Source organism: Trachypithecus francoisi, unplaced genomic scaffold, assembly GCF_009764315.1.
Source record: "Trachypithecus francoisi isolate TF-2019V2 unplaced genomic scaffold, Tfra_2.0 Lachesis_group16, whole genome shotgun sequence".
NCBI classification, from domain to species: domain Eukaryota; kingdom Metazoa; phylum Chordata; class Mammalia; order Primates; family Cercopithecidae; genus Trachypithecus; species Trachypithecus francoisi.
This window is the reverse complement of record NW_022681461.1, coordinates 13,345,082-13,372,950: the sequence shown is the minus strand read 5'-3', so window position 1 is coordinate 13,372,950 and position 27,869 is coordinate 13,345,082. Positions and strand designations below refer to the sequence as shown.

General features: G+C 43.9%; 1 protein-coding gene across 2 annotated transcripts in view; it reads right to left on the bottom strand.

Annotated features, from left to right (window-relative positions):
• Nucleotides 1-339: 339 nt before the first annotated feature.
• The window catches only part of SLC28A3 (solute carrier family 28 member 3), a 61,392-nt gene continuing 33,862 nt past the window's right edge, over nt 340-27,869 (bottom strand). For both annotated transcript variants that reach the window (XM_033236939.1, XM_033236940.1), the window contains exons 7-19: nt 26,043-26,187; nt 24,410-24,523; nt 23,407-23,484; nt 19,798-19,878; nt 17,959-18,039; nt 15,503-15,628; nt 13,383-13,513; nt 10,961-11,129; nt 10,361-10,558; nt 5,543-5,624; nt 4,695-4,793; nt 3,993-4,113; nt 340-2,845 (exon numbers count right to left, since the gene is read on the bottom strand). In XM_033236939.1, coding sequence (XP_033092830.1) covers nt 2,719-2,845; nt 3,993-4,113; nt 4,695-4,793; nt 5,543-5,624; nt 10,361-10,558; nt 10,961-11,129; nt 13,383-13,513; nt 15,503-15,628; nt 17,959-18,039; nt 19,798-19,878; nt 23,407-23,484; nt 24,410-24,523; nt 26,043-26,187 — 1,552 coding nt within the window. In that variant the 3' untranslated portion in view covers nt 340-2,718. The remainder of the gene's footprint in view (nt 2,846-3,992; nt 4,114-4,694; nt 4,794-5,542; nt 5,625-10,360; nt 10,559-10,960; nt 11,130-13,382; nt 13,514-15,502; nt 15,629-17,958; nt 18,040-19,797; nt 19,879-23,406; nt 23,485-24,409; nt 24,524-26,042; nt 26,188-27,869) is intronic.

Here is a 27,869-nt window from a genome sequence, read left to right as displayed (position 1 = left end):
AATGGCCTGAACCTGGGAGGCGGAGCTTGCAGTGAGCCAAGATTGTGCCACTGCACTCCAGCCTGGGTGACAGAGCAAGACTCTGTCTCAAAAGAAAAAAAAAAGAAAAAAAAAATCACCATGCACCAAAAACCTCCATTAGGTTGTTTCACTGGGGGAAGGGCCACCTATAACTTTCACAGGGTATTGGTGAGGTTTCTGGAGGCAACAAGCTCAAGAGACTTAACCAGCTCATTCTGCTGGTCGTTGGCCTTTACTATCCTCCATAATATAGCTCGGGAATAACACCCGCTTTCTCAGTTCAAGGATGCACAGTATTAATAAGGAACCAGCGTATGACCTATGCGAACATATTGCATTTATAAAGGAATGTCACACATATACACAGAGGTAGATGAAAAAACACATCAGAAAGGGCACATCAAAGCAGGTAAAAATTAAGACAAGATATTTATCCAAAAACTAATCTGACATCTTATCATACCAGAAATATACACACACTTCAAACCTAGGAAATCATCCTATGAAGCTGCTCTGACCAATATGGTAGCCACTAATACTTGAAATATGGAGTAATGGAGTAACAAAATTTTAAATTTTAAACTGCTAATCATTTCAGTTATTGGAAAAGTTTTAAGCACATTTAGACCAACATGGGTATGTAAATTTACTTTGCAAATTTAGATTTTATGAAATCTAAACATGGGTTAAGTATTATCAGTAAAACTTTAGTGTCTCAACTGAGATATGCAAACCAGACTGAGACTTAGTTTGATAAGAATGAAAAATATCTCACCCAAATAATATCTCCAATGTATTGGGTTAAATATATTAAAATTAATTTTACCTGTTTTTTAGTGTGGCTATGAGATCTTAAATTACATGTGACTTGCATATGTCTATCAGACACCATTGCTATAGAAAAAAAAGCACCAGCATGCAAAGTAAATGTACATGCACTGTCCAAAGTAGGAAAAAGAGAACCCCCAAACCAAAACCTGTAAACAAAATAAACGAATGTCCACAGAGGAATGGTATAATACATATACATAACATTCTGTAGGGTATGATCAACTAGGACACCAAACATTGAGAATGGGGGGAAAACATGCAAATATGTTTTCCTAAAATTAAGTCTGAAGACTGCAAGGGCACATTGAACTCCAAGGAAAATTGATACAAATAATGATAAATATTTTAGTATATCACACTTCAGGGATAAACAGTCCTCTGGACATTTAGGCTCCTCCTTCACCACCACAAAAAACAAAACACACAAAAAACCACAACTATTTACACATAGATTTTTCTTTTAAGTTACTCTTGTACACAAACAGAAGGAAAAATAGAAACAAAATAAATTACTCAAGGTATTTCAAAACCTTTTTCACATTCAGTGTCTGTTTCTTGACTTGGTAATTGACGTTTGTGTTTTCTCACAGCATGTGGTCTTTTTGCTATTAAGAGCAGTGGTGACGGGCATTTCATTAAAGAGCACACTACCATTGTCTCCGGAATTTCTGACCCCCATTCTTCAAGTTTGATACTGATGCCTTCCTGGTCAGTGAAATTATCAATGCAAGGTTTTCAGAGCTCAACCAGGACTTTTTTTCCTCAACTGCTTCTTACATGGCTTTTGACTGAAGAGTAACTGCTTTGTCACCAGGAATACATTACCAAATGTGCACATGAATAGGCCTACCATTATGGCCTACAACAGGATGGCTCCTTGAAGGGCGACAAGGATGTCATATACCCTTGTGGTGTATCATATTACTTCTGCAAAATATTCACTATCCCTCCCTATGACAGAATAATTTAACTGTGGTGACTGACATCGTGCCTGTCACAGGACTTATTTTGGCTAATGGAATGTCATAGAAATAAAGGGTATCATTTCCTAGCAGAAGATGAAAGAGCCATCATGTGGTTCCCACCTTTCTTTTCCCTCTTAAGACCAAAATGCCTCCGCTTAGAGGCTGCTCCTTTAGACTGGGTCCTGAAGCAATATGCATTACAACCAACATGGATCGTTACAAACATGTGAGTGAAAAATAAATCTGTAAGCCACTGAGGTTTTTAGGGTTGTTTGCTAGTGCAGCGTAACTTATGCTTAAAGTGACTGATAGAACTCTTAAGCAGAATGGATTTAAACCCTGGTTTTGGTATGGTCCACGTGTTCTCCTCAAGGATTCTTGATTTCTGGAGGACTTCCTGAGGGTAGTCAATGAGTTGTGATTGATGACTAGTTTTCCCTTATGTGAGATTCAAGTTCAGGCTATTTCAGGTAAGCCAAGGTGTATGCAGAGTGACCTCACCTGAGATGTGCTTAAGCTGAGTCACCCTGAACTAGTTGGTGGACACTAAGTGGGTGTGGGTGAGTCACAGCCCAGTTGTTGGGAGCTGCCATTGATAGCTGTATTCTGGTGAAATGCCTTGGAAACATTAAAGTCAGAAAATACCATTGAGACTGGAAACCACACCACCTCACTTTGGGACATCATAGAAGTTCTCCGTGGGGAAGGGGCTGGTGGGGAGGGAAGGGGAGGAGGAAGATGTTGTAGCTCTGAAGGTCCACTCTTGTTTTTCTTCATTCCTTGCCATTAAAGCTGATTCCATGATGGAAATATCAATCTATGGGCAGTAGTTTTTTTTTTCTCTCCAAAGTAGAAAATTCAGCATCTGTACTTAAGAGTTCCACTGGAGAAGTGGCTGACCTCAAAATGTATTAGGGATCCAACTGCAGTTAAAGGTTGATGGATTCAACAATGTGCAGCAGCCCTTCAAAGAATACAGGCTGTGGTTTCCTCCTGGGATGACTTCACCAGGACCCTTGGCAACAGTGCTGGTGGAAAGTGGAAACGAACAGTTACATGAGCCATAGATGGCAGAAACAGTAGGTGAGCAGACAATGACATTAAAAATAGTTCAGGGCAGGAAGCTGATTTTCTCGCTCACATTCTGTTAGGGTGGACTAAAGGACAGAGGCACTGGGGAATTCATTTTGGCTCCTAAATTCTGGGTGTCCTCAAGAACTTTCCCTGTTTGCTCCATAACAAGCAAAGATAGGATAGAATCAATCGTTATAAAACACTTGCACATTAAGGATGGTATCTTGGGTGGGAACATTGATTTTGCAAACAAACTGTATGGGGTAGGGGTGGCTGCCATGGGTCACTGGTGGTTTCTTGTTCACCATAGACGATCATCATGTTGTCTGGACAGTCTGGATCCCCTTGAAGGGGAGGCAGCAGAAGGCGGCAGTTAAGGGCATAGGCTTAGCAGGCAGATAGACCTGAATTTTGTATCTCACTTGTGCTTGTGCTAATTTTGCTGGAGTAGGCATAGCTTCCCTAAGCCTTAATTTTAAGGAATGCAAAAAAAAAAAAAAAAAAAAACCAGAGAGAGAGACAGTTCCCAAAGTACACAGTGGTTGCAAAGTTTAAGTGAGCTAATTCATACAAAGTGCCTAACACACAGCTGGGTGCATATTAAATGCTTGAGTAGCACTAGCTAGTGTTATAGTTGCTGGTCTTATCTGAGGAAAGTCAAAGTGAAAGGTAGTTAGAATCACTGCATAAGTTCTTACTTTTTTTTTTTTTTTTGAGACGGAGTCTCGCTCTGTCGCCAGGTTGGAGTGCAATGGCACGATCTGGCCCACTGCAAGCTCCGCCTCCCAGGTTCAAGTGATTCTCCTACCTCAGCCTCCCGAGTAGCTGGGACTACAGGTGCCCACCACCACGCCCAGCTAACTTTTTGTATTTTTAGTAGAGACGGGGTTTCACTGTGTTGGCCAGGATGGTCTGAAACTCCAGACCTCATGATCCGCCTGCCTCGGCCTCCCAAAGTGCTGGGATTACAGGTGTCAGCCACTGCGCCCAGCCACTTTTAAATAGAGTCATAAAGTTATAAAATTAAGTGGATGGGGTATTTAGGTCTGATTTGATTATTAATAATGAAGTATAAAGAAATTATAATCAAGAATACAATACCTGTTCAACAGACTTTGGCAACAAGAGATCACCTTGGTTGAGTTTCCAGGGAAACTGGAGTTGAAGGCATTCTCTACAACGTGATGGCAGCTGATGTCCACAGGAGTGCTGGAGAGTATGCCTAGGAGCAGAACAGAGTCCCATTTATTTTATTATTTGTTTATTTTTTAGTTTCATTTATGTATTTGTATATTTATTTATTTATTTTGAGACAGAGCCTTGTTCTTTTGCCCAGGCTAGAGTGCAGTGGCATGATCTCAACTCACTGCAACCTCCGCTTCCCGGGTTCAAGCCATTCAAATGCTTCAGCCTCCAAAGTAGCTGGGATTACAGGTGTGTGCCCAGCTACTTTTTGTATTTTTAGTAGAGAGGCGGTTTCACCAAGTTGGTCAGGCTGGACTCAAACTCCTTACATCAGGTAACCCACCCACCTTGGTCTCCCAATGTGCTGGGATTACAGGTGTGAGCCACTGCACCTGGCCCCATTAATTTTATTAATTAAAGAAGTCCCTGAACCCTCATTCTGTTCGTAGCTTCTCTACCACACTGCACACCTTTAACTTCACAATATGCCGAAGGACAGCTCTGACTCTCAGCTTTCTGTGGCGATGTGTGCTGCACGTGCAAGCTAGAGGCCCTGCCTGTCCTGAAAGCTGCCATTCGTCCTGTGGGCACCAGGACACAAAGGACAGGGTGTAGTACCTGCGATGCAGGCTGTCATGAAGCAGGCCACGGTGCCCGCGATCAGAGCTCTCACTGCTCCCGAGGCGATGTCACGCTTTCTAGAAGGGGCCATGGATGCTGGGAAACATGGAAGGAGGGATGTGAGATCATTGTTGAAGTATTGATTAAAACCCTTAGCCTCTGAACATTGTTCTGGGGCTGGGCTCAGGTCAGCTGCCTTTTTTTTTTTTTTTTTTTAACTTAACTGGGAAATTCAAGATTCAAGAACTTAGTAATAAACTCCACATACAGAGAAATTCTGTGCTGTGGGAAGAAGGGAAGAAGCTTGTTTGCCCAAAGGCTCAAAGGCTTTCATTCTCCACAGAAGAAACACCTCCTATGTTTCATCCAAAGGGCTGTTCATTGAAGGCATGGCAAGGCAAATGAGTGGCAGGAGGGATGACTAAGGAGATGATGTATAACTCAACTGTCACCATCTACTTCTATGCCCATGGCAGACACCACTAAGAAATCACAGCCTTCTCCCACTGGACTTCCGATGGCTCTCAGGATCCTTCTCCAGGTGCCCATCATAAATCTACTGGTATCGGCATGCAAGGTGAAGCCTACAGGTCACCCCTGGGCTGGGAGAAGCACCTGTATGTTTGAGAAAATGCTTCCTGAGGTCAGCTTGGATGTGCATGGGAAAACTATATTGCAGAGTAGAGATTTAAAAAAAAAAAAAAAAAAAAAATGGACCCCAGAGGACTCATGACTGTTGAAAGGGCCTTTTCTTTTCCTGACATGAATAACATCACAGAGCAAAATGGAGATCCAAGTATGTCTATGTCACATCTGTGTTGTTGAAGAATGTTCTTTTCACTTACTGAGTCCGCCGATCACAATTCCTAGGGACCCGATATTGGCAAAACCACAGAGAGCATAAGTGGCGATGATCTCAGAACGAATCTGTAAGCAAGCATAAACACATATGTATACACAATCTGATCTGGCTCAATAAATCTGACATCCAACTGGGCTTCACTTTGACCATAAATTCAATATTGACAAATAAATGCACAGTCCAGGGTATCAAATGCCCTTTACTTCCTAGACCCCTTTTACCATCTCCACTTGAATTTTGTGGGAAAGTGGAAGGGGACTGTGTGGACTCAGTGACTCTCTACAAAAGGCTTACAGTTGGTAGCCTTGGCTTCCACAAATGCTGCTTCCTGGTCAATAATGCCTTCTAATATTCCATATGACCTGGCCATCTGCTACAGTGTGCTGGAGATACAAAATTGGTCCCAGAAAATATTCACATTACATTTACTTGACAAAAGACTTCTTCAGACTATATAAAGAACTGTTATAACTCAATAAGATGATAAATAGCCAAGGAAAAATGAATAGAGATTTGGATACTTGACAAAAGCTCTGCAAATAACCAAAAAGTACATGAAAAGATGTTCAACATCATTGATCACCAGGGAAATGTAAAATAAAGCCACAATGAGATACTACTATACCTCCCCTAAAGTAAAAAAACTGACAATACAAAGTGTTGACAAGGATGTGAAGTGACTAGAACTCTTAGATATAGCTGGTGGGAATGTAAAATGACATAGTCTGTGAAACAGTGTGGAAGTTTCTTCTTAACATGCAGTGCCTGAATGACCCAGCAGTTTTTCTAGGAGAAACAAAAACACCACAAAAAGACTGTACATAAATACTTATGGCAGCTTTATTAAATAGCCTCATGCTGGCAACAACTTTAATGTCATTCAGTAGGCAAATGGATAAACAATTCATAAAATGAAATGCTGCTTTGCAATAAAAAGGAAATACATCCAACAACATGAAAGCTAAGTGAGCACATGTATATGAAATTCTAGGGCCAGGTGCAGTGGCTGACGCCTGTAATCCCAGCACTTTGGGAGGTTGATGTGGGTAGATCACTTAAGGTCAGGAGTTCAAGACCATCCTGGCCAACATGGTGAAACTCTGCCTCTACTAAAAATAAATAAATAAATAAATAAATAAATAATTAGCCAGGCATGATGGTGTGTGCCTGTAATCCCAGCTACTTGGGAGGCTGAGCCAGGAGAATCGCTTGAACCCAGGAGGCAGAGGTTGCAGTGAGCTGAGATTGCACCGTTGCACTATAGCCTGGGCGACAGAGTGAGACTCCATCTCAATAAGAATAAGAATAAGAATAAATCCTAGAATATGCAAAAATAATTTACAGTGAAAGAATAGATATTGGTTGCCTGGGACTAGGTCTTTGGGTGGGGATGGGAGTGGAGTTGTTGACTACAAATGGCCATGAGGAAAACTTTTTTTTTTTTAAAGGTGTGATGGAGATACTCTATATGTTGAATATGGTTGTGGTTACACAGGTGACATCAAAACTGAGCCCTTAATTTGGTATTTAAGTTATAATTCAGTGAAAAGGATATAATTTTAAAATAATTATGTTAATAAAAAGGAAATTCTCAGCTATCACAGGAGCTTCCTGATAGCCTGGCCATGGTGTGTGTACTGCAGCTCCGACCACTCCATGGGAATGTCAGGACGCCCAGCTGGAAGTAGGAGAAGGAACATCCCTTTCACGGGGCAGTCAGAGGATGGAAGATGAATTCATGAAAGCATGGGTGTGGCCCTGTGACTCAAGAGATACTGCTTAGGCCAGACAATTTTTTTTTTTTTTTTTTTTTTTTTTGAGACGGAGTCTCACTCTGTCACCCGGGCTGGAGTGCAGTGGCCGGATCTCAGCTCACTGCAAGCTCCGCCTCCCGGGTTTATGCCATTCTCCTGCCTCAGCCTCCCGAGTAGCTGGGACTACAGGCGCCCGCCACCTCGCCCAGCTAGTTTTTTGTATTTTTTAGTAGAGACGGGGTTTCACCGTGTTAGCCAGGATGTTCTCGAACTCCTGACCTCGTGATCCGCCCGTCTCGGCCTCCCAAAGTGCTGGGATTACAGGCTTGAGCCACCGTGCCCGGCCAGGCCAGACAATTTTTTCTCAGTTTGAGGACTGATTCAAACTGAGGCTCAGAAGATCCCGTCTACTCTATTGTTCCCCAGAGGCACACCCAGTCTGACAAAGGTACCCACGTGACTAAAGCAATAATTTTCCAATATCCTCAAAACTCTATGATTTTGTTCAAAGAATAAACCGAGCAATACTACACTCATTCAAGACTCAAGTGGCCATGGTAAGATTTTTGTTGATTCCAAGGCCTCTCTTCTCTCTCATGGTTTCTGAGAGCTCTCCTTTGTTGATATTTTCCATCAGCGTGCATATAGCCAGCAGGAAAAAAAAGAAATTTCAAGTAGGTATGCAGTCCACCGTTCCTGGAAAAGCTGTCCTTGTTCCCCACTTTTTTCTAGTGCTTTTCATTTAGTTCAGCTGGCTTCAAAACCGGGCATGCTTATTAAGAGATTGTGGGGAGAAAGATAAGGGGCTTGAAACTCCTCTTTCCCCTTTCCTGGGATACGTGGGAAGGGGGCACACAGATGTGGCCGTGATGGGTTTTAGAAGAGGAAAAGGAGGCTGGGACAATTCCACGCTGACTTTGCCCACAAATGTGCAAGATGATGTGATGAAAAGAGATGCACCGTACTAGGAAAAGATTAATAACACACCTTACAACTCTCCTTGTGTCTGCACAGGATGCCATACGTACAGGATGGTCATTATAGCACTATCTCTGATAGTGAAAAAACAGATAACTGCTTATCAGAATGGGACTAGTTAAGATGAATTATGGCGTGCAATAGAATACTATGTCACAGGTGCTGATATGGAAAGGCACCTGAGACACGTTATTAAGTGCAAAGGAAAGGTTAAAAAGTGAGTATATGTTACAGGGAGAAGAGCTCCAGAGAAAGAAGATTGCCTTACTTTTTCCTTTATCTTTTTTTGGACCTTTTGAATTCTATACTATGGTATGTGTTACATGTAAACAAATGAATAAAAACAGACAAAGTATTATCTTTAGGAAAGAGAAAGTGATGGAATAAAGGGCTCCTCCTAGGGGCATGGGGCATGGTATTCTCCCTCTTATCTCAGATGGAGGTCAGCATGGGCATAATTCAGTGGATATCACTGGTGTTTTGCCTCACGGACCCACATGGTACGTTCTGTTCTGTGGCACCTTTTCGAGGAGACTGTTGGGACACCCTCCTCCACTTCTAGGTTGTGAGCAAAAATTGCTGAAACTCATCTGCATTTTGTTGATTGCAAATCAGAAATTTGGAGAAACAAAATGCCTTTCCCATCGTGACTCCACAATAGCAGAGGCCACTGAGCTCCTGTTTCCAAATGTTCTCTCTGTGCCTGCCTTTGGTTGGGCTCACCCCTAAACTCAATCAGCTCTACTGTTCTGTCACTATCCTCACAATAACCTTTCCACACAACTGCTTCGTGCTGCCAGAGCGCAGAGCCCGGCCTGCTCCTTAACAAAACGATTCTTTCCTGGCAACTGGCAATTGAGGATAGAAAACATTTCACTTAATTTAGCCTATTGTTTACTTTTGGCAGGGAAACAGACTGGTTTTGGTGGCATCTAAACAATGAGAATAATTGGCCAAGCTTTACTGGGAGGTTAGTTGAAGAATGAACATGCGAGAACGGGGAAATCTGCAGAGCCCCTGCTCGTGTCAGAGGTGTGGGTCAAAATGCCCTAGCTGTAAAATATAAATCAGTGCTCCCCCAGGAGTGGGCTTTTACACTGGTGTGCTATGTGGGAGTAAATCTGCAGGCTTGTTCTTTGGGAGGCCGGGAAGGATGGTAGTGTTGTTTGTGGGTGAGCAGACTCAGAACCTTGGGCAGGCTACTTTTCCTCCCCTTTCATTTTTAAACCAAGTACATGCCTGGAACATTAAATCCAAATGGATTGTTTCAATGAGTACTAGGGGTGCTCAGGAATGTTAACCATTTCCTTAAGAGTTTCCATGAGTGACAATTCTGTTCTCCAGGGGAGAAAGTTGCAAACTCAACTACAAACATGACCTCACCTGAGGTCCTCATCCCACCAAAGGCCAGGCAGATGTGAATGTCTCCTTGCAGGCTATTGACCTGAAGTCCTGACGTAATTATGGGTGCTTGTCTCAAGGCTTTCAGATTACAGACTCTGAGTCTTTTCTCTCCCTGATCCACGTGGAGAGCAGTGATGATGCTACACTCTTTCTCAAGGATGTCCAGGCATGATGTTACTTTTAGATGGTTTCTCAGAGCTCACAGAATCCACTAAGTTCAAAGGGAGAGGTCTTTATGATCACTAGACTGTCAGCCACTAGACTATGAGGGCAGGGGCCCCATGACTTGCTGAATGCTATGGCCTCAGTACTCAGCACATTGCACATAAAAGGCATTCAACAAATTTTGGTTGATTGATTGCAGTCCCAGCTCATGTGATTCTGGGTCTGTGTCCACAGTCCTCAAAAGTAAATGATCACAATGGCAATGATTAGCTGTGTCTACACACTCATACACACACACTCTCTCTGATTAATTCAGCATAACTGAAAATTAGGAAGTTCTGTGTGCGTTATGAGCTCCATGAGCCATAGATTTTAGGTTGTTTTGCCCTCTGATCTATCCCAGGTGCCTGGCATAGTGCTTGACGCACAGAGGCATAAGTAATAGATGAATGCAGGTATGTGATGAAGAAATGTACCGAGGAATTAAAATAGTTACTCACTGATATATATTGCTGCACACCATTCACAAATTTGGGTCCACCTTCTTTCCTCAAGTGGATCCATTTTGAGAGGTGCTCGTAAGCCACAAATTCATTGAAGAAGGTCTTATAACCTATGAGTCTGGCAACCATAAAGCTGTCTTGCCATTCCACTCCCATTATGAAGGAAAAGGGCATGAAGATGTAGGAGCAGATTAGCTATAGAAACCAAAAGTAGACACTTGATTAGAATAGTGATTTGCTTTCAGTTCTGCCTCCTCGGTGATAACACTGTTTCTGATCCCTCTGTCTCCTTTAGGCACAGAAATTCCTTCTTCCCTTGCCCATTTTTACCCATCAGGAATCAGAGCTAGAAATCGGTCATTTGAAGTAAGCTGGATTCTTGGGGAAGGGGCCAGGAGAGACTGACGGTCGTTGCGGGGAAGGAGGGTGATAGGAGACAGAGAAAAGGTGGGTGGGAAGTTGGGGGATGCATGAGAAGCTTCTACAGCATGGAAGAGTCCACTAGGTTGTTAGGGTGGGCTGTTTACAAACCTATTTTATTTTTAAACAAAGATAGGCAGAAACAAAACAGAGGGCAGGGGTGTGATATGATTATACCTCAAAACTCAGCTGTGGGTAGTCAAACATGTTTCCAAACCAGGACAGGGCTGAATTCATAAAAGACAGCAGGGCCAGGAAGGCAATCAGATTCACAGCAATGTTGGCCACCAGGGAGATGGAGGAGGAAGCTCCTTGTGTTGCAGCTTCTAGAAGATTCCCTGAATCGCTTTATCAAGAAATAGCAATTCTAGAATTACCAAAGGGTTGTTAGGGGATGGACACCATTGGTGCAGAAGTAGCAGAATCAGAGCTTAGACAAGAGACAAACTATCAGGCCCCTGCCTTGCTCAGAATATTCACCTGAATCACATGACTTCATGAAGTATGCATATGGGTATTTAACCACGTATGTTCTTGTTTTTAAAGAGATAGGGTCTTGTTCTGTGTCTCAGGCTGGAGTAAAGTGGTGCGATCATAGCTCATTGGAGCCTCCAACTCCTGGGCTCAAGTGATCCTCCTTCCTCAGCCTCCCAAATAGCTGGGACTACAGGTGTGTGCCACCATGCTTGGCTTTTTTTTTTTTTTTTTTAAGAGACGGGGTCAATCCCAGCACTTTGGGAGGCCAAGACGGGCGGATCACGAGGTCAGGAGATCGAGACCATCCTGGCTAACACTGTGAAACCCCGTCTCTACTAAAAAATACAAAAAACTAGCTGGGCGAGGTGGCGGGCGCCTGTAGTCCCATCTACTCAGGAGGCTGAGGCACGAGAATGGCATAAACCCGAAAGGCGGAGCTTGCAGTGAGCTGAGATCCGGCCACTGCACTCCAGCCCGGGCCACAGAGCGAGACTCCGTCTCAAAAAAAAAAAAAAAAAAAAAAGAGACAGGGTCATGCTACATGGCACGGGCTGGTCTTAAACTGCTGGGCTTAAGCGATCCTCTTACCTTAGCCTCCAGAGTCTGGGTAACTTACATTACTTTTTAAATTTGGGAACATTTATAATAAAAAATTGGAAAATGATAAAAATATTACAAGTTTAAAAATGATTTTTATTACAAGTAGCTGCCAGAGAATAGTTATAAAATATAAATGCTATAAAAACTAATGATTCAAAAACAGTAACAAACCAACGATTCAAGGAAGGCTGTAAATCCATCACCTCATTTAGAAATGGAGTGCCATCATCACTTTGAATCCCCCTGTGTACTCTTCTTTGATCCCATCCTCCCCTCTAATCTCAGAGGTACCTGTCTTCCTAAACTTCACTCATCATCCCCTTTCTTTACCGTTTTCCTACATGTCTGTATCCCTAAAAAATATATTGTGTGTCCAGGTGCAATGGCTCACACCCTATAATCCCAGCATTTTGGGAGGCCAATGCAGGTGAATTTCTTGAGCCCAGGAGTTTGAGACCAGTCTGGGCAACATGGCAAAATGCTGTCTCTACAAAAAGTACCAAAATTAGCTGGGTGTGGTGGTACATGCCTGTAGTCCCTGCTACTCAAGGGGCTGAGGTGGGAGGATCATTTGAGCTCAGCCTGGGTGACAGAGTGAGACCCTGTCAAAAAAACAAAAAAACAAAAACAACAACAACAAAAGAAACACACATACAAAAATTGTGCAAGTCTGCACACTGAGTAACTTTATAAGTGGAATTAGGCTATATTCTTTGGCAGCTTGCTTTTTCACTCATGGTTGACTTTATCTACAACAAGTAAGGGTGAATTTCAGACACATGTTGGTTGCTGATGAATTCTGTTATTTAAGGAAATACTCTTGAACATCCTAAATTCCTTAGTCTTTTCCACTCTGTTTTTCTTTCTTTTTCATAGAGCAAAAGAAAAGGAACCAGCTTTCTTATAAGAGGAACCTCCAGAAATGGTCATCCTATGACTGTCTAAACCAAGGCTCCATAAACACTCTGCTATATTTACAAAGAAATATCTTTACAACAAACAGATATGGAAATGTATTGACATTAGGTATTTAGAGAGGTTGATGTCAAGTATTAAACAAGATTTTGGCCAGGTCCTGGCGCTTTGGGAGGCTGAGGCAGGAGGATCCCTTGAGCCCAGGAGCTGGAGATCAGCCTGGGCAACATAGTGAGACCCTGTTTCTAAAAAACTTAAAAAATTAGCTGAGTGTGGTGGCTCATGCCTGTAGTATCAGTTACTTAAGAGGCTGAGGTGGGAGGATAACTTGAGCCTGGGAGGTCGAGGCTGCAGTGAGCTGTGTTCATACCACTGCACTCCAGCTTGAGAGACAGGGTAAAACTTTGACAAAAGGCTTTTTTGAGCAAGTCTCAAAAAAAGGAAATAAAATAAGACTCTTTTTGGTGAAGTCTAAATAGTCTTTGGACTTACTTAAATATCGTAATTCACTGTGCTTTCCGGTTATCGATTTTTTGCTGTACATTGAATTTGGAGTCCCCCACCCCAGCTTGGGTAGTCATTAATTAGGTGAATGTGTCACACTTACCCACTTTCCATTTTCATGGCATTCTTGAGGGTTATTTTAGGTTTTTCTGTCTCAGGCCAAAAGAGTTTAGCAGCAGCCAATGACGCAGGTGCCGACATAACCGAGGCTGTTAACAAGTGGGAGGATGGAACCTGCAATTTCAGAAGAAAGAAGGCAAACCCAGGGTTAGCTTTTTCCTTGTGTTCAGAGGGAGGGTCCAAGAGCTCTGCAAGGGAAGAAACAGGGCAGGGGGTTGCTTCTATGACAGAAGACAATGTTTCTTTGGAGGTCTGGAAGAGCCACTCTCGCTCAGTGAGCCAAGTTGCGGGCATCGCCTTGAGAGGCTGAGGGATAAGGGAGACATTTGTGCTAACTGACCACATCCCTCGGGAGAAGCATAAAAATGAAATCTGATTGTTTCAGAAAAGAATGAATCCTATGTTGTGGAAACTTTCAAGGAAGATTCCTCAACCTCTCTGTTGCCCTTTTGAACGCTCAGACAGCCCCTAAAGAATGTATGTCATTACAACTTTTTTTTTTCTTTGAGATGGAGTCTTGCTCCATCATCCAGGCTGGAGTGCAGTGCTGCGATCTTGGCTCACTGCAACCTCCGCCTCCCCAGTCAAGTGATTCTCCTGCTTCAGCTTCTTGAGTAGCTGGGATTACAGGAGCCCACCACCACACCCAGCTAAGTTTTGTATTTTTTAGTAGAGATGGGGTTTCTCTATGTTGGCCAGGCTGGTCTTGAATTCCTAACCTCAGGTGATCTGTCCGCCTCGTTCTCTCAAAGTGCTGGGATTGCAGGCATGAGCCACCACACCCAGCCTCATTACATCATTTTAGATAGGGGATGGGGAGTGGAGAAGGGACTCATGATTCACTTGCAGATGTGTATATTCTCCTCTCTCCATCTTCCTTTTGCTTTCCTGAGATCCTCGGTGCCTTTACACAATCTTCATTGATCTGGAGGCCCTTTAATTTGTACATGACTTCTGTTTTCTTTATCGCAGGTCCACTCGTTCCCCTTCCCGCCCGCCCTCACATGGTTTCTGGATTCTCTTCCACATATGTTCAGAATTCCAGGATCAGCAGCTCCCTGCCTGTTCCTGTTCCCCCCGGAACATTTTTGAGGCAGCATTTCTACAGTGGGGATGGCATTCCCCAGATGATCCACTCAAGCTGCCCATTCCACAGGTGTCCTTTGCCCCTTTCTTCTTGTCTCTTCCTACTAATTGGCACTCCAAAGCCTGGATGAAGACCTAGAATGAAGCCCACTTATCTTGTAAGAAATCCTAGCCTCCTGAGTCACACAGTGACTGGGCTGTGTTATTCAGTTTCAGTATCGGGGATTGTGCCTCTGTGTGGCTTGTAAACTCTATGGGTCAGGGTGCATGCACCAGTTATAACATTCTCTAGCCTTATACTACAGACTGCCAACTCTCAAACTTGGCTGTACATTAGAATCTGAGGAATTTAAAAAAAATATTGATGCCTGGGTCTCATCCCAAGGAATTGTGGTTTAATTACTCAGATATGGACCTGGGCATTAGAGAATTAAAAGCTCCCAGGTGATTCTAATGTGCAGAAAGGTTTGAGAATCACTGCTCTAGACCAGGGGTCAGAAAAGTTTTTCTGTAAAGCTCCAGAGAACAAATGTTGTTGGCTTTTTGGATCACAACGACTCAACTCTGTAGCACGAAAGCTGCCATAGACAAATGAATAAAAGTAGTTGCTTTCCAATAATTCATTTCCAAAAACAGGAGCAATTGGGATTTGGCCCATGGGCCATAGTTCATTGACTCCCAGTCCAGATCACCTTGACTGAGGTAACAGTTTGTTTTTTTTTTAACAGATTTAAATTTTCAACCAAAGCAACTTCATCATACGATTGCATTTTTCTATTTTTATTCTGCAGATAGAACTCACATTTAGACAGCAGGGATATGAAGCCCCAAAACTCCTTGGGGTCCCTATGTTCAAATGCCAAAGCAACTGTGACCAACTTTTGCCATGGCAAAACAAAACAAAAAAACACTCTCTTGGCCTCCTTTTCCCACCAGGAATGGAAAAGAAAAAAAAATAACAAGAGCAAAGAAAGAAGAGGTTGACGTTTTCATAAGTTAATTCCAAAATATTCTTACCCCAAAAGAAATGTATGCACCTAAGACGCTTCCAGCAATTGTAGAGAACCCGGCGGTCATGATGGCATGGAGTTCAGACTTGGTGATGTATGGTAAATATGGTCGGACCAGCAGTGGAGACTCCGTCTGGAGACAAAGAAGGGTGACCAGGTTGCTTTTTAAATCTGTGCGGGGGTGGGGGAAGGGGTGCCAATCTACTTATAATTTTATTCTTTAAAGCAGAGAGTTTCTAAGAGTGAACCTCAGACCAGCTTCATCAGCGTCACCTGGAAACTCGTTAGAAATGCAAATTATTTCGATTTACTAAATTAGAAACTCCAAGGGCGGGAGCTAGCAATCTGTATTTTCACAAGCTTTCTGGGTGATTCCAATGCATGCTCAAATTTGAGAACCCACACCATCGACCTCTGAGTTATTTGAACTCTAGGTCAGTTTCCATATGTGGTCATGTGTAAAGTTTGCAAAATTTGTGAGGCTAGACATAGAAAGCCTCCACCCAGCCTAGGAATGGATGCTGTGATGACTTGGTGCCCTTCTCTAAGGGTCAACTGACTCTACCCTGTGGCCTGAACTTCTAGATGGGTGATTTCTAAGCCACTGTGGCTTCCAATCTTCCAACTTCACCTTGACAGACCCTAAACCTATTTCCTGATACATCAGGGAAATAGAGACACAAGCATTAAAAACAAACAAACAAACAACCTCAGCAATAACAAGGACAGGTGCTGCAGGCCCTTCTGTAACTGGGAGTCAGAGAGCCCTCTCTGATGGGTGGAGAGGAAGAAGCAGATGGACTATAGTTGGAAAGGCTTGAAACCCATTAAGGAGGACAGGCAGCCTGCGGCGTGGGGCTCTCCATAGATAATAGCTGTACTTTTAGCATATTAAGTATCAAATTGAACATCACAGAAGCTTGTGTGCAATTTTACAATTTTCTCCTCATTATTTCTAATTGTTCTATAAGATTGAATGTGTGGTGCCTCGATCTATCAACTAGGAACCCTGTGCATGAGCCCTCTTATCCCGCAGGTAGGAGCAATCAACTCAAGATGGTGCCCTAATTTGTCCTGGGAGATTTTATGACTGTAATTATAATTATTTCAACTCCTAGGGAAGGAAGCGTGGGCCCCCACTCTAAAGACTATGCTCCAGGCTAGTAAGCATAGATTTTTTTTTTTTTTGATACAGTTTTGCTCTTGTTGCCCAGGCTGGAGTGCAGTGGCATGATCTCGGCTCACTGCATACTGTACCTCCTGGGTTCAAGCGATTCTCCTGGCTCAGCCTCCTGAGTAGCTGGGATTACAGGCATACGCCACCATGCCCAGCTAATTTTGTATTTTTAGTAGAGACGGGGTTTCTCCATGTTGGTCAGGCTGGTCTCGAACTCCCGACCTCAGGTGATCTGCCTACCTTGGCCTCCCAAAGTTCTGGGATTACAGGCATGAGCCACTGCGCTCGGCCGTAAGCATAGTCTTTAGAGTAGAGGCCCATGCTTCTTGTTGGCTTACCAACAAGAAGGTTCAGCCTGCGTGGAGCAGTTGTAAGCCTGGGATTTGGGGCTATGTGTTTTTCTGAGTGACTTGATTTTTGCTTCAAATTCAATTTCCTTGCCAGTGGTGCTGGCAAGCATTCACACCTGGTTTTCGTGGCGTGTGACTCCATTCTACCTGAAGCTGCATATCTGGAGTGATGAGGGACTTATTACAATTTCTTACTGATCCACCCATTAGCAATGCTGCTATTTTGAGGGACACTCCTTGGCATTATAGTTATTTGCTTAAATGGGCTTCAGGCAAAAGAGCATTTCTCCATGTGATGGAACAGGGAGGTGAAAATTGCAGCCTAAAAGCTTAATTTTGATGAGAAGAGAAAAACCTAAAAGCATTTTTTTCAGGCTCAGCAAAGACAGAATATTGACCAGTTCAGACAAGTTGAGAATACGCTCAAGTGTTTACACAGTTGCATGGTTGTTGGTGGAAAGGCTTTTTGGTCTCCTCCATTGCCACAGGCATTATAGTTTAGAATGGGAGGCTGACTGTTCCATGTTTGCAGCTTCGAGATTTGGAAATAGTGAAATCCATTCAAGTGGAAGAGCTAACAGCCTCTGAAGAGTTGACCAGAAACCTCACAATCACTAAATTCAGATTTATTGAGAATCTATATGAGAAGCTCTATGTCTATGCTTTAATAAAATGACAACCTTCTATTCTCTTCATAAACATTCTCAAGAACCCAATTCCACAATACCATGCCCAGATTGTTAAAAGGAATTTCTCTCTCTTTCTCTCGCTCTGCCTTCTCCCTCTGAAATCTGGACATTGCCAATACTGGGGCTTTCTTATTTTGACACCCTTCTCTCTACACTAATATAACATTGTGTTATTTTCTAATTTGACTTTTTGGAAAGAGACGATCCATTTCAACAGATGTTTTATTTTGTTGATATTACAACTTACTTGTCCAACAAATATATTGCCAGAAGCAACTACAGATTCAATAGGAGATGATCCTGTAGTAACTAGCATGATCCATCCAACCTAAAAGGAAGAAAGGGACAAAGTTGACAAAGAACTTTTTGTATACCCAAAACTTCAAAGTAGGGATTAAAATCCTTAAACTGGAGTAAAATGTTGAGGGCTTCAACAATTGTCAGCAGGCTAATGATGGTGCCAAAGGTAAGTTTAACTTATTGAGCCCCTAGAGCAGGCCAAGCAAATCCTCTTATTGGAGTAGTAAGTCTGAGTCATTGCATATACTTTGAACATTATACAAATCAATTTCTATAGGTCTATTGTATACAAGTAATAAATGACAATTGCTAACATGGTCATGGAAGGCTTTACTGCATTCCAGGCACTGTGTTAAGCCCTTGATCCAGAAAATGCAATTAATTCTTATAATAACTCTTTGAGAGAGGTCCTATATAATTATACTCATTTTATTAAATAGGAAACCAAAGAACAGAACAGTTTAGTTGTTTTGTCAAAGGTCACCCAAATGTAGCGGGATGTATTTGAGGTTTGGTCTTTTTTACTTAATTGAAATGAACATGGTTTTTGGTTCCACTTTTGTGCTGGCCTTTCAACTAGAGATGGTGGATGAGGACTTCCTGTTGCATTCTCTCTCCTTGCTTTTTAGTTTAGACAAGAGCGTAGCAATTCTGAATGTTTTGGGGTTTAAACAGAAAATTATGGGCCCTGGAGTTCTTGCTGTCATTCTGAACTCTGCTGCTACCTGTATTCTGGTTCCCTCTCTCTCTTCTCTCTTTTCTCTTTCTTTTTGTACATTTTGATTTATTTATTGGGATCAAGGAGGGCTGTGGCTGTGCCCCAAGCACTGCCTGCACTGCTCTGTGCTTTGGTGAGGTGCATCCAAATTGGCTGACAGATCTCCTCATCCTCTGATCTAACACAGGAACATAGGACTCCCAGAGGCTAGGGCAGCAGGAAGGACATGAACTCTTCAGCTCTGTGTGTGTGTGTATGCATGCACGCTTATGCTAATGAAACTCTCTCAGGAGTGAAAAGCTGTTTCTCCTTTTTGCTTCCATTTCTCGAGCACCTCCAAAACAAGAAGTGTCTACTTTTGTAACCTCCTTAAGCAAGGTAGCATATAATTAAGAAGTAGCTTAAAAAAGAAAAAAAGGTAAGCACAGGGTGGATAACCAAGATGAAGGAACCAAATCGTTTCCCCCAGCAGTATCTGACCTCAATTCCTCAGCTAAACAAGTAATTGCTATAGTTTCATGAAGATATCCAGTGGTTTGCAAATCAAAGCCCTATTAGAAGCTGCTGAGATAAAATTCCCTCTATGGACACATTTAGGATTGGGGTTTTTGAATCTAATCACTTAGGTGGTGGTGGTGGATAATGGTAGGAAGAGAAAGGCACTTCGTAAATACCTGCATAAAAGGCCTTGAGGGGCCGGGCGCGGTGGCTCAAGCCTGTAATCCCAGCACTTTGGGAGGCCGAGACGGGCGGATCACGAGGTCAGGAGATCGAGACCATCCTGGCTAACACACTGAAACCCCGTCTCTACTAAAAATACAAAAACTAGCCGGGCGAGGTGGCGGGCGCCTGTAGTCCCAGCTACTCCGGAGGCTGAGGCAGGAGAATGGCGTAAACCCGGGAGGCGGAGCTTGCAGTGAGCTGAGATCCGGCCACTGCACTCCAGTCCTGGCGACAGAGCCAGACTCCGCCTCAAAAAAAAAAAAAAAAAAAAAAAAAGGCCTTGAGGACTTGCGTCTGAGATAATCAGCTCTACACCTGTAACCCAGTCCCTCCCAGCCCCAGTACCTTTCTAATAATCCACTGCATCAGTCCCAGGTAGTACAGCATGGACATCACTGTGCTGAAGAAAACCACGATTGGCAGGATCTGTGAGGACAGAAACAATCATGGATTAATGATGGGTCCAGTTGCACCAGCAGGTTTTATAGCAGGCCTCCTCTCTGTCTCCTTTTCTCCCTCTGAAACATCATAAAAATACGGGAAACTCCTCTTGAACTTTAATCAGGCAACTTCCCTATCTACAGTCTTTTATTCTAATTTGTCACAGGACTTGACTTTTCTCCCCTCTCTTCTATGGTGGGCTTTTTTTTGCTCAAGGAATGAAGTTTGGGGGGATTTGTAATAACTAGATCAACACACTAAAGGCTGCCAGAAAATAGTCTTGTTGTTCTGATGCTAAAAAGACATGGGCTTCACCACTAGTTAGCAGAGTAACCAAAGTCAAGATAAATTTTGAGCAACCTCAGAGCCTTATTCTGAGTGTCTGTAGGGGTCAGGTAAGGCATGTGGGTGCTGATACACAGTGCCTCCTACTGGATGGCAGACACACCCGACAGCAATAACTTCAGCTTGTCCTGAGAATGACCCTATGGTCTAAGCACGTACGTTTGGAGTTCTGAACTAAGGAAACTAGGAGTGGCCAACCCAAAGATTCATTACTTATCTATAAGGAATATCTGAACCCTTGGCCCATCCTGTGGAAAGCAGGCCATACAGGGGATCCAGGCCCTTGGTTTTGGGTTAAATGAAGGTTGGGGTCGGGTGCGGTGGCTCACGCCTGTAATCCCAGCACTTTGGGAGGCTGAGGCGGGTGGATCACGAGGTCAGGAGATCGAGACCATCCTGGCTAACACGGTGAAACCCCGTCTCTACTAAAAATGCAGAAAATTAGCCGGGTGTGGCGGCGGGCGCCTGTAGTCCCAGCTACTTGGGAAGCTGAGGCTGGAGAATGCCATGAACCCGGGAGGCGGAGCTTGCAGTGAGCCGAGATCAGGCCACTGCACTCCAGCCTGGGTGACAGAGGGAGACTCCGTCTCAAAAAAAAAAAAAAAGAAGGTTGGGAGGTGGAGGTTGCTGAGGGAGGGTGCTAAGTGAGAATGCTATATAAACTGCCTTTTACAAACGATAGCTGTTCTCCTGTCTAGCCTGCCGCCACTGGACTGCCCTGCATGTGAGTCCCCTCAGTAAACCCTGTGTCTCATTTGCTGGCTCCAGGTCTTTTCTTTGGCCTGTCAAACATGGTGCCCCCCTACTGAAGTCAACAGGGATCTGTCATGACCTCTATGCAGTAAACATTCATTCTTCTAGCTTTTAAGATAATAGTGATTTTGGCCGGGCGCGGTGGCTCAAGCCTGTAATCCCAGCACTTTGGGAGGCCGAGACGGGCGGATCACGAGGTCAGGAGATCGAGACCATCCTGACTAACACGGTGAAACCCCGTCTCTATTAAAAAATACAAAAAAACTAGCCGGGCGAGGTGGTGGGCGCCTGTAGTCCCAGCTACTCGGGAGGCTGAGGCAGGAGAATGGCGTGAACCGGGAGGCGGAGCTTGCAGTGAGCTGAGATCCGGCCACTGCACTCCAGCTGGGTGACAGAGGGAGACTCCGTCTCAACAAAAAAAAAAAAAAAAAAAAAGATAATAGTGATTTTACCTATAGTTTTTCAAATTACTAAAAAATGACTGCATTTTGGAAGCTACTTTAGTTCTGTGTTGAAGGCCATTGCATTTTCTGGGCGGGCTCGGTGGCTCACACCTGTAATCCCAGCACCTTGGGATGCTAAGGCAGGTGGATCACCTGAGGTCAGGAGTTCAAGACCAGCCTAGACAACGTGGTGAAACCCTGTCTCTACTAAAAATACAAAAATTAGCCAGGTGTGGTGGCGCACGCATGTAATCCCAGCTACCGGGGAGGCTGAGGCAGGAAGATTGCTTGAACCTGGGAGGCGGAAGTTGCAGAGCCGAGATTGCACCATTGCACTCTAGCCTGCATGACAGAGCAAGACTCCATCTCAAAAAAAAAAAAATTGTATTTTCCTAGATCCTATGTTCCTGATGCTCTTTGGGTGCCTTCAATGTAGCCAGTGTTTCCACAGAGAGCAGTTTCTACCCTGCATAGACCACACAGAGCTGTGGGCTGGGTCTTTCCTCAGCCTCATCTTACTGCACCCCTTCCCCATTGTTCCCCAGCTAACTGGCCAGAGAAAGCTGCTACCAGAGGCACAGAATGACCGAGGACAATTTGTACAGGATCTAATTTAGAAAAAATCTATTAATAATATATATAAAAAGACATTTTGTGCCAGTATTCAGAGCTCACTCACTATGAGCCTTTTTATTGGCTTTAATGGGTAGGCAGTGCCTTCCTGAAAGCTTGAGGGAGTTAAACAGTCTCATCTCTGGAATGTTAGCAGAGGATTCTGTGTTGGCAGGAAAGACTAGGGGCCGCTGCCCTGGAAGAGGGGAGGGGAGGGCCTGAAAACCCCTGTGTAGTCTGGGTAGCAAGTTATTCCTTCTTTAGGACTTTATTTTTTCCAATTCTGAATTCATTTCATGATATGAGCATATTTCTATCTCACTCTATAAACATTTGGCCCTTCAGAGATGGCTGAGTTATCTCAGCCCTAAAATATCAAACCAGCTAAACTGCCGGGTGGAGGCTGCTGGGGGAGGGTGCTAAATGAAACGCTGTATACACTGCAGGCTTTTTACAAACCGTAGCGGTTCTCCTCTCCAGCCTGCCGCTAAACTGCTGGTTTGGTGTTTTAGGCTGAAAAAAGACTCAGCCTAAAAGTTGGCCTAACTGAAGCTGGGGTAATTTGGAGGTAAATTTGGAGTCTCTAGGTGAGAAAACGATTTAGAAGTGTATGAATAACAACACACCGCAAGAAAAGCTGGAGGAAAACCCGAATGCACGCTTCTGACTCACTGACAAGCCTTTGCAGGGACTTCCCAGGGGGGGATGGGCTTCCTGGGGCCTGTGGGAGCCTCAAGAAGGAATTGACTGTGGCCAGCCATGGGGCCAAGCTGCCTTTCCCCTGTAAAATAATGTTCCTTCTTTAGTTAGGAGAAGGCCTGTCCTCTAGTCCTGCCTAGGCAAAGGCTGTGCTGAAGGAGAGATGAGAAAGGTTTAGCGCGGGGATGGCTCTAAAACAGGGGTTGATGTGGTTGACCGGCTGCCCCAGGGACTGGGACTGAGAGGCTTTCCGAATACAGAGCTGTCATTGATCCGGGACCCATCAGCCATTCACTGCCACATGTCTACTTGTTGCTGGGAGCATAATATTCTCTTCCCTGAAGGCCCAAGATGTTATTACCCTTTTGATTCTTCCTAAGTATCGCAGATAAAGCTACAAGCCCCACCCCCTGGTATTTGAATATTTCTAACTTCCTCTAGATGTTTCCCTTAACGCCATAGTAACAAGGTAAAATGTGTGCAGTCCACTAACTTCAGATAACATTGTCAGTGGAAAAGGGTGGTGATGTATTACACACCTCTGACCAGCCCAGTAGGTATATACCTGGTTTTTGGTCAGTTAAGTTCTATCTGAATATCTACAAAGACTGAGAAGCTACTGAAATAGCAGTGACTACATAGAAAAAAGGTTTGACTTTACCTTAAATGCAAAGAAGTGGTCTTTGTATTTCTCACCAAACACAAAGGAAGCACCAGCATCTGTGTACTCCAGAAAAGTCTGAGTTAAAGAAAGAAAAAGAGATTTCATTCCAACCACATGAGTGGAAATTAGACAGTGCACAGGAACGCTAGGCTCTGAGAGGATGGACCCAGGAAATGTGTTGGATAGACTTGGGAAGTTAATGTTCTCAGCTTTGCCCCCTCTAATGAATGGCGTAGTAGAAGCATATTTTTGAAGTATTCCTGTATACAAATTTCCTGACATTTCTGACATTCAGTCTGACTCCAGAATGCTACAGAATGAGTTGACCATGGCAATGTGTTGGGAGTCATACATAGATTGTAGGTGGCATTAGTTAGCACTGGATGCAAAGGAAGGCTGTTTCTCTGTCTGTGGAAACATCTAAGAAGTATGATAGTCCTTGGGGAGGAGGATGTGGGCAATGAATTAGGGAGTGATGATATAGGTACGGAACAGCAGTAATGTTAACAAACCAGACAGACTAACATATTCAGTATAAGCAAAACTATCTGTCTAACCTGATGCAGAATTAAAATTTGAGACAACTCGGCCGGGCGCGGTGGCTCAAGCCTGTAATCCCAGCACTTTGGGAGGCCGAGACGGGCGGATCACGAGGTCAGGAGTTTGAGACCATCCTGGCTAACAAGGTGAAACCCCGTCTCTACTGAAAAATACAAAAATCTAGCCGGGCGAGGTGGCGGCCACCTGTAGTCCCAGCTACTCAGAGGCTGAGGCAGGAGAATGGCGTAAACCCGGGAGGCGGAGCTTGCAGTGAGCTGAGATCCGGCCACTGCACTCCAGCCCGGGCGACAGAGCAAGACGCCGTCTCAAAAAAAAAAAAAAAAAAAAAAAAATGAGACAACTCATGCAGACAGATAAACCCATTTCTGACACATCTTGAGGATTACCTCCAATGTTAAAAGCACCATAAAAGCAAGATGTTCTTTTGAATCAAACTTACCTGAACTTGCCTGCCCAACCAATCAAAAGCTATATATCCAGGGTCAGTCCTTAGAATCAAGAGCCCAAGAAGAAACTGTAGCCCGATTCCCCATAAGACAGGTCTCCAGTAAACCTATACAGAAAGATTAAGTGATATATCTTAGAAGGAAAATTAATGCAGGCCTCAGCATAAATATTTAATGGATCACTATTTCCTTGGACACATTCTCAGATGTGGTCTGTCACCCACCTTCTTTGGGAGGCTAAAGCTGCCATAAGCAGAGAACCCTTTGATAGAACCATACCTCAAAAAACTCAGGCCGGGCACAGCGGCTCATACTTGTAATTCTAGCACTTTGGGAGGCCAAAGTGGGCAGATCACCTGAGCACAGGAGTTCAAGACCTGCCTGGCCAACATGGCAAAACCTCATCTCTACTAAAAATACAAAAAGAAGCCAGGCGTGGTGGTGAATGCCTATAATCCCAGCTACTCGGGAGGCTGAGGCAGGAGAATCGCTTGAACCCAGGAGGCAAAGATTGCAGTGAGCTGAGATCGCACCACTTCACTCCAGCCTGGGCAACAGAGCGAGACTTTATCTCAAGAAAAAAACAAAGACAAACTCAGGATTGCATTCCTTCTCCCTAAAAGTGAGTTTCAAGTCTTCGGTCCAGGAAAGTATGTAAGTAACAATTATGTCCTGATAAATTACTTCGATAGAAACAGTAGTCTAAGAAGGACCATTAAAGGAGGCAGGATCTGGCCATCCTAGTCAAGCTGTAAGTACTGGATACTTATAATTATTTCCCCTGTCTGGAAAATGGAAAGGCAGAACATGATTTCTCTGTGTGTCTAGGGTTTGTTGATCTGACAACCTGTAAGTGAATTAAGTAAAATATTGCCCTGTCAAGAGGCTCTCATTTGATTGTAAAAGAGCCCAATAAACTCTAACGCAGGCCCAGGATGTGCAGTAGGAATGGACAGTCATTTGCTTTCATCGGTGGTGCAGGGTTGAGTGGCTTCAAAAGGACTATGGCATCAGAAGCACAGACAATGGAGATGTTCCCCTCAGCAGGGCAAAGAACTTAGATCATATTAGCTGAACTTGGTCTCTGATTAATGTTTTTTTTCCTTGGGTCAAGCTTTTAATGGTAAAGTCTTCCAGAGTTTGCCATTGTGAGTTACATATGAGAGCTTTGATGTGTCAGAATTCTTGCCCATTTCATGGGTTACCAGTGGACAGAACTAGGATGAGAGTTGAGTTCAATATTAAAAAGAAAATTGTATAAGGACAAATTTTTGGAGTATAAATGCCCAAACTGCATGAGACTTCATCTGGGGAAATCTGGATCAAAATTCATGAGTTTTCTCTGTGTGTTTGATGGAGGGTATGCGAGAAGAAATTAGACTTGACAGGGAGAGAACATGTCACTGGTTGTGTAAATGGAAAATTACTGAGAATGGAACATGAGATAGTAACAAACAGTATCATGAAAGTTCAGGAAGATAGGGCACCCTGGCCACATTAAATAATCCCATCAAGGTAAGAAAAGTACTGAACAATAGTTAAATTCTCTCACAATCAGTATTTTGAGCAATTTATACATGGGGAGAAAAATAAAAAAAGAATCTAAAAGATCAGCTGGATACTTACTCTGGTTGGGTACTTGGAAAATAGAAATAACAGGACAACGTACATCATGAGCCCACCGAAGGACACCAGCTGCTGTTGACCCAATTTGGCAGTGTCAAAGGCCAGCCAGAAAATAACTGCTAGGACCAGGGAGCTCCAGATCACCCTAAGAGAAGGGGAAGGGAGGCATTGGCATCATTTGTTGTGCTAACTTGAGAATCATAATCAGGCTTTTTTTTTTTTTTTTTTTTTTTTTTGCGAGATGAAGTCTTGCTCTGTTGCCCAGGCTGGAGTAGACTGAAGCGATCTTGGCTTACTGCAACCTCCACTTCCCGTGTTCAAACAATTCTCCTACCTCAGCCTCCCCAGTAGCTGGGATTATAGGCATCTGCCACCACCCCCGGCTAATTTTTGTATTTTTAGTAGAGATGGGGTTTTACTATGTTGGCCAGGCTGGTCTTGAACTCCTGAGCTCAGGTGATCTGCCTGCCTCGGCCTCCCAAAGTGCTAGGATTACAGGTGTGAGCCGCCACTCCCAGCCATCAGGCTTAAATTAACAAAGAAACATAGAAACAAGATGAATACACTCTGGCACCAGTAGGTTGTGCTTTTGGAAACTGCAACAATCTTTTTGGTTGTGGCTATCAAGGCAAATAGCTAAAAAATTAAGTACTGGGTCTCCTTACTCTACAACTCTTGGGCCCTTCACCTGTTCAAGGATGCATGAAGGGGCCAGAGAGGAGAAAGCATGTTTGGAGAGGCACGTCTGGTGATTTCTTTGAGAGAGCTACTGGGATTCTTCACCTTCGTTTTGTGGGGTGGGTGAGGTGTTACCTGCTTCCCTTTAAGGAATAACTTGGAATATGTTATCTGCCCTTAGGGGACCTCACCAGCCGCCGAGAGGGAAATCAGACATTAGGGCGAGTTCTGGCTCCCCTGGGGAGCCCAGCAAGCCTGACAAGTCTGATTTAGGACTCACGGCTTGCACAGCAGAGCCAGAAGGCCTGCTGTGTTGGGATTGCACAAGCCCAGTTTATTAGGCCAAGGATGTGTGAAGTTTCCTGGTAGATCCCATGTTAGCCTTGAGGAAGAGAACTGGTCTGGGGTCCTGCTCAGGGGGCCACCTGAAGGGAGAGGAGGTCCCTCAGAGAGAGGCTGAGGGAAAAGCTCTGAGCAGTTGCTGCAGGACACAGGGTCCTATGGGAAAGGGTCACTCTAACACTTCACAGGCCCTTCCTCCCAAGAAGGCCAGCTTCATATCCAGAGCAGGTAGCCAGGCTGATCCTGGCTTTGAGACTGGCAGGGGAGCAAGTAACAAGGAGAAAGGGGACACTCAGGCCCAGGCTAGGGAGGAAAGCTAGGGCACTGGGTCAAGTTCACAGTTCTCATTACTGGAGGGGACAGCATATTCTGATGTTAAAAAATGTCCATGATGCCTGTATCAAAATATCTCATATACCTCATAAATATATATACACCTACGACATACCCACAACAATTAAAAATTTAAAAAATAGGCTGGGCATAGTGGCTGACACCTATAATCCCAGCACTTTGAGAGGCCAAGGCAGGAGGATCACTGGAGGCCAGGAGTTCAAGACCAGCCTGAGCAATATGGTGAAACCCCCGCCTCTACTAAAAATACAAAAAAATTAGCTGGGTATGGCAGCACATGGGAGGCTGAGCTACTTGGGAGGCTGAGGCATGAGAATCATTTGAACCCAGGAGGCAGAGGTTACAGTGAGCCAAGATGGCGCCACTGCACTCCAGCCTGGGTGACAGAGCAAGACTCTGTCTCAAAAAAAAAAAAAAAAAAAAAAAGAAAAGCCTGTGAACTTTGGACTATTA